General features: G+C 35.2%; 1 protein-coding gene across 1 annotated transcript; it reads left to right on the top strand.

Annotated features, from left to right (window-relative positions):
* The first annotated feature begins 1,322 nt into the window (after positions 1-1,322).
* On the top strand, positions 1,323-7,051 carry slc28a1 (solute carrier family 28 member 1). The gene is made up of 18 exons (XM_029433355.1): positions 1,323-1,326; positions 1,579-1,658; positions 1,744-1,820; positions 2,122-2,213; positions 2,307-2,496; positions 2,578-2,719; positions 2,979-3,092; positions 3,843-3,917; positions 4,011-4,091; positions 4,183-4,263; positions 4,456-4,581; positions 5,025-5,155; positions 5,255-5,423; positions 5,824-6,021; positions 6,150-6,231; positions 6,313-6,411; positions 6,492-6,597; positions 6,776-7,051. The coding sequence occupies exons 1-18, from the start codon at positions 1,323-1,325 to the stop codon at positions 6,894-6,896; spliced, it is 1,968 nt and encodes a 655-aa protein (XP_029289215.1). The 3' UTR covers positions 6,897-7,051.
* The last annotated feature ends 61 nt before the right edge of the window (positions 7,052-7,112 follow it).

Below are 7,112 nucleotides of genomic sequence, written 5' to 3'. Positions count from 1 at the left end.
ATACCAATTGGCGTTTAATGTCGTGCTACACAATCTGTTATTAGGTCATTAACATCTGCTAATGGATTTCAGGGTATGCAAGGCTTTCAAAAAACTTAGTGAACACAAAAACATCCTGTACTTTTAAACAAGAATTAACGTTTATTATATCAATCCAGACAGACTGAGCCCCCATTGAGTGTTATGATCCAGGGACAAATAGCATTTTATGAAGAATCAGAATGTTTCTGTGTGAGACAAGATCAAATCTGAAAAGCAGCGAGTGGAACAAATAGCTGCCATTACGCTCAATCATAAATCATCTACCTGAAAGTAAAGTGTTAATTACTCTGCAATACATTTAATGGTCCAGACAACAGCTATAATCTGATTCTGCAGTGAATACTCATGTATACTAAATCTTCAAAACAGACATTTAAAAATATGATATTCTGTTATAAAAATGCAAATTAATTTGACATTGCACAAAAGTATTATGAGTGTATTGCAGTACACATACAGTAGCATTTACCTTTACATAGTTATATAGAACAGTCAAAGTTCACCTACTTATCTTTTGACTATTTTACTAGAGTAGTGTGTGCTAACTAGTTATTTCTATTCTAGCCACACAAAATGAGTTTATTCACAGTATCCTGTTTTAAAAAAGTGAAGGGTCACCTGTTACAACAGCTTTTACAACTTACAACTCATAGTATGTCTGTCTGTCTGTACAAGGGCAACTTAACTCCACAATTATCTAACTGTTTTTTCCTTAAGATGTTTAATGTTTTTTTTAGTGCAATCAAGTTAAACTGTGATTTTATTTTAGTTCACTAAATTTAATAAATAACTAAAATATGTTATTGAGTTAAGTCTTATTCATTATATGTTGTTGATGCTTCTGAGAAATGTATTCTTTATAAATAGGAGCAGAGTGACTGTTTATGACTAAGTTAAAGCATGGTTGGAGCACTTCCTCCTGAAGATAAGCTCATTCATGATTAATCCACAATGTATGCCTTTGTATTATGACATATTGGTTTTACAGTCAAAGTTGGACCCAATGAAATAATATCTGCTTACAAGAATTCACATCTTATCATCTGCTGCTCCAGTTATTTGGAAAACATGTTCAATATAAAGTTAATCAAATGTTGCTGACCCATTCAATTATTTCCATTTCATTATCACACTTATCCTGTAATGTCTGAGAAGATTAAAGAGCAGCACGTAACATGTCTGTTAATTAATGATGAGATGTTTCATAGAGGGCAGACTATGTTTTCCGGCAGTGTGTTTTACCGCACAACATTTGACAGCCGGGTTTAGGAGGACGCACAATGAGTAAGCCATTAGCTCTGCTTTTCCTTCTCTTTAGACGTCTGTTTTGCAGCTGTGAACTGGTATTTTTTGTGCTCCATTCTTCACAAGATAAGCCACAAGGACTCTGTGGAGTTATTTTAAGGTTCTTTTTTTAATCTCACCGAATACATTCGAAACACAGTTTGTTACTTGTTTGGCATTGCTGGTTGTTAAAGTTGAGGCTGCTCTCCCACAGGCTGCTACAAAGAAGTGAACAGTGATTGTTTTTTTCAGCGGAAACTGACGGTATCCAGCTCAAAAAAGCCACCCGCGCCAAAGGAAATGGCGTCGACAACCAGGCTTTTGAAGTAGAGGTATTTATTACATTTAAAAAAATATATTTTAAGAAAATGGCACAACATGATCGTTTAAAAAAATAAAATGCCTTTATTTTCTTAGGAGGACAACATTTCTGATACTAACAGCATCAAAAGGCAGACCCAAAAGACTAAAAAGGGATTTCAATCATACTTAAGGTGTGTCAGTTGAAGTGCTTTTTGTAAAGTAATAATTGTTTTGATTGGGGTGCAACTATCACTGCAGGTGCACAGCCTCCGCAATGTTGATTATGTTTATACTATATGTAAATGTACATGTACATGTGTGTTATTAATATACATTAAACAGAAAATCTGTGCAGCCATTTTCTGTGCTACTGTAAATTATATTTAATGCAAATATATTGGTCAAATATATATTATTTGATATTGAATCTATAAATATGAATATGTGAAAAACGTTTAACAAGAGAATAATATTTGAATTTGTGAACTTCAGCCAAGTTTCCAAGCCGATAAATGCCACAGAGGATTACATCAAGGCTCATTCACAAACCTTTAAATATGTTGTGCTGGGCATACTTGGAGCAGGTAATATTACAAGTCTGTTCATTAGTGTTAAAAATGTACAATCAGTGAATATAGGCAATGTTTTTTTGATCAACGCTCTTTTCTTTCCTGTAGGTTATGTGGCATACTTCATTGCAGCCTGTGTATTGGATTTCCAGAGGGCCATCGCTCTTCTAGTCCTCACCAGTTTAGCTGTTGTTGCTAAATCATATGAACTTGTGAAGGAGTACAAAGGAGAAAGCATCAGTCAGTGTTTCAGACCCGCAGTTAGATGCTTTACATCTAACCTAAAATGGTTAAAATGGTGAGTGGACGTTTTGTTTTCAGTTGATGATAATGAGCTACACATTATTGAATCTTTTAATGAGTGAAGTTGTGTTTTCAGGGTTTTCAACCTAGCAGCTGCGGTCCTGCTTCTTCTGTGGCTCGTCTTAGACACAAGACAGCGTCCTGAGCAGTTTATCTCGTTTGGAGGTGTGTGCATGTTCATCGTGCTTGTGTATCTCTTGTCAGCACACAGGACAGCGGTGAGTTTTGCATTGAGTCAACCACTGACTCTGTACCCAAGGATGCATGATCACTGTGGTGACAATTGTTTCGAAACATGCTCTGGTGTTATTGCTTAAGTTATCTCTGGTCTGTTTCGATGAGACTTTGGATATCATTTGGCCTTGTGACCCTACCATCTTAAGGTTTAGCAGGAAAGATTTTCTTGTGATAATGTAAGGCTTTATGGCTACTCCCTGATACGCTCACTAACTACTTCCTTTTTAAAATCATTTTTAGGTGTCATGGAGGCCTGTGTTTTGGGGACTCGGGTTGCAGTTCTGTATCGGCCTTTTTGTTATAAGAACACAGCCTGGATTCATCGCGTTCGATTGGCTTGGAAAGCAAGTGACGGTATTACACTTGGATGTTTTCCTTATTTCCTTATCCAAAATATATATCAAATTCTGTTCAAATTAAAATATGCATTCTACCAATAATAGAGGAAACACATTCACAGTACAGGGCAACGTTTTAAGAATATACAGGTTAGGAGGTGTCTAATTATAAATCAACAAATAATTAAGCATGTGTGTGACCTCACACCAGTATACCTCCCTCATCGGCATCACAAATATTCAACATACAACTCCCAAATCACTCGCAAACATAACATTAACAGCCATTTGTACATTATAAACTCAATTATTTTGTTAGAAACGTTGATTGCAAATACCCTCCATTTTATTAACATCCAAAATGTACATTTATTTTTAACATATCAAGGAGTAGTATTACTGTGAAATGTGTGACCCAACATGATCCTGATGCTCTTGGTTTGCACATCAGTCTTTGCTTATATGTACAGTGCTCTTTATCTACCAAGGCACAATATGTTTTACCTGAGTGGATCATACATGCTTATCTTTAGATCTACTTTATTATGGTGTTCAGCCTTATTCTTGGGTCATCCATGGGTTGAATTAGCAGAATGTGCAGTCAGGCATGTGGTCTGTGAATCACTTTTATAATGTGCAGTTGTCTCTTTACAATAGTTACATGACTTCCTATTACATTAATTATTGAGTAGATAATTGAATAAAGGAAAGAAATAATCGTTTGAAATACTATAACCCATGTTTCTTTTTTGTCTTATGATTAAAGATATTCCTTGACTATACCAAAGAAGGGTCAGGTTTTGTTTTTGGGGATCTGATCAAAAACATTTTTGCCTTCCAAGTAAGTGGGTGACATTGCGTTAAATATGGGCACTTAAACAATATTCTAAATGATTGAAATTGAACAATTTCGTTTTGTGTTTTTTTTCCTCAGGCTCTGCCCATTGTTGTTTTCTTCAGCAGCGTGATGTCAATCCTTTACTTTTTGGGAATAATGCAGTGGCTCATTTTGAAGGTAAAGAAAGAATAAGAAATGTTCCTCACTGAATCATAGGTCAGGGTGTATATTGCTTATGACCAAGAGCCATGTGTTTTTGTCCACGCAGATCTCATGGGTTATGCAGATAACGATGGGAACCTCTCCCACAGAGACCTTGAGTGTTGCAGGCAATATATTTGTTGGGCAGGTACTCTGAGCAAGACTTGATGTCTTTACATTACTATCTTTGACACTAGTCTGACTTCATTTTGCTTTGAAATATAATGAGCTAGAATCTATCTGTATTTTAGTTTTATGATTCACATAAACAATTATTTATACCTACAGTAAGAAAATAAATATGCTTGTTTACTTTTGCTCCATGTTTTTTGTGCATCAGACTGAAGCTCCGCTGCTGATTCGCCCTTATTTGAGTGACATGACCAAATCTGAGATCCATGCTGTTATGACTGGTGGATTTGCAACCATTGCAGGCAGTGTCATGGGGGCATTCATCTCATTTGGGGTGAGATTAAGATTTTTTTCATGCCACCACATAACATACAAATAATGATATATACAGTATATATATATATATATATATATATATATATATATATATATATATATATATATATATATATATATATATATATATATAAATACAAAAATAATAATAAGTAATAATCTACAGTACATAGGAGCAAGACACAGATACTTTATAGTTGTAATAGCCTCTTTTTGTGTTGTTGTGTGTCTCGTTGTAGTCATTTAGATATTGAGTATTAATACTGATGTTAGTGTTTAACTAAAACAGCAATAAAAAAACAGCAATTTGGACATTTTAATATTTGACGATGGTTCTGTTTAGTTACTTTGCAGAATATAAAACACTGTATCTGTTGATGATTATTGCATTTCCTCCAATATAGCGCCCTGAATGAAAGGACATTTCCTTGTATTTTGCAGATTGATGCATCCTCCTTGATATCAGCCTCAGTAATGGCTGCACCTTGTGCTTTGGCCATCTCCAAACTTTCTTACCCAGAGACAGAGGAGAGTCGCTTCAAGTCAGAGAAGAATATCAAAGTGGCTTGTGGGTGTGTATATTTGTCCCCTAATTTCTTCTCTTCCACTTGCATGATTTTTCTACTTTTGTGAATTTAACTATTTTATATATATATTTTTTAACTCCCTAGAGATGAAAAGAACATCTTGGAGGCTGCTAGCAGTGGAGCATCTGCTTCAATAGCCCTTGTTGCTAACATTGCCGCAAATTTGATAGCCTTTCTTGCCATCCTTGGGTTCATAAATGCATCTTTGAGTTGGTTTGGCAGTATGGTGGGATATCCTTCAATCACATTTGAGGTACATTTCAACAAAAAGAGACAGATTACTTAAATTAGACATTTTTAAAAATGTGCAATATCTTTTGGATTTTTAAAATTATATTTGTTCATTTTTCACAATTGTAATATCCAAAGGGGTTATCCAACAATGTGCTGGTTATCAAAAGATAAAAAGAGCTAATAAAATAACAACCCCAGTCAAAAACAAAAATGAGTGACATATAATACATAAACATTTAAATAAATTATATTTGTTTTGACAATGTATTTTCATATTTATGATGATAATTGAACAAACAATTTGGACATACATATATTTATTTACCTCCAAATTTAACAGATTTTGCATACTTATACTGTAGATTCAATAAGTGAGTCTTACAATATCCAAATAACCACATGCTTCCCTGTGCTCATAGATCATTTGCTCTTATGTATTCATGCCGGTGGCCTTTATGATGGGAATACCATATGAGGAGACTTTCATTGTGGCTGAACTAATTGGGACAAAGCTTTTTCTCAATGAATTTGTGGCTTATCAGAAACTATCTGCACTGAAGGACAACAGAATCAATGGACTTGATCAAATTGTTGGAGACAAAAGACAATGGATATCTGTGAGTAAATGTTCTAATTGGAGTGAGTATGGGTGCGGTGCTACACTTATAAATTCATGAGCGCTGTAGAAAAAATCGAAGTCTTACAAAAACGCAAAATGACATTACATGATTCGTTTTTGTTTCAGATTCGATCAGAAATAATCGCCACTTATTCTCTTTGTGGGTTTGCCAACTTAAGCTCCCTGGGTATTATGATTGGAGGCCTGTGTGAGTATTTTCTCATCCTATTGTCATGTTTTTGTTCTGCCACAGAATAATCTCTCAGTAAGGATTTTTCTTTTCTCAAAGCCTCAATATGCCCTTCCAGAAGAGGTGATGTCTCCTCTATGGTGATGAGAGCTATGCTCACTGCGACCTGTGTATCTCTCATCAATGCTTGCATTGCAGGTAAGAGCTTTTGAATTGAACTGGCAGTGGCGTTTCCTGTTGTGCTGTAACTGAGCACTTTTTTCCACTTTATTTCTTAGGGATCCTCTTTGTTCCTCCACTTGACTGTGTGGAGCTGTTCACTCCATCTGCTTTCAATGCCATGGATGTAAATATACAAACTTGCTGCCAGGACCTCTTTGAAAAGTAAGCATGTACATTTTCATTACAGTGGCTGAAATAAAACGTTAAAAGGGAAATCATCAGTGACACACTGGGTTATTACATTTTTAAATGTGCACTTAGGTAGCTGTGATTAATTAAGTTAAGAAATATCTGTCATATTGGGCTATTTGGACTTATATCAAAATGATTTATTTTTCAGCACTGTTATCAATGGGACCATCTCGTTCGAAGGATCGTGGAGCACAGTAGCAAACGCCACTGTGTTTCTCTCTAAATGTTGTCAGTGCTGTGGTCTTTCTGATGTGGCAGTTTGTAGTTAGAGGAGAGAAAGATGTACCGGTGTCTGTTTTTGATACTGTAGTTCATTTACACGTCTCTCTCTCTGTTGTATATTTGTATCACAGTTAATGTAAAAATGGGACACAAGATGAGTGTATCTTTCATGTATTGTTTTATTTAAATCCAAGGATTTAAAGGACACACCTTCAGCAGTATACCTCAGGAAAGTATTTTGCATAATTTGTTTTGATGAGTGT

Source organism: Cottoperca gobio, chromosome 6 (genome assembly GCF_900634415.1).
Source record: "Cottoperca gobio chromosome 6, fCotGob3.1, whole genome shotgun sequence".
Taxonomy (NCBI): Eukaryota; Metazoa; Chordata; class Actinopteri; order Perciformes; family Bovichtidae; genus Cottoperca; species Cottoperca gobio.
The sequence above is the reverse complement of the archived record's forward strand: the minus strand, read 5'-3'. Positions and strand labels throughout refer to the sequence as shown.

What these genes read in the sequence shown, in the direction of transcription:
- slc28a1 (XM_029433355.1), top strand. An exon ending in TGCAGTGGCTCATTTTGAAG is followed by an intron (nt 4,092 to 4,182) that starts GTAAAGAAAGAA and finishes TTGTCCACGCAG; the next exon opens with ATCTCATGGGTTATGCAGAT. An exon ending in GCAATATATTTGTTGGGCAG is followed by an intron (nt 4,264 to 4,455) that starts GTACTCTGAGCA and finishes TTTGTGCATCAG; the next exon opens with ACTGAAGCTCCGCTGCTGAT.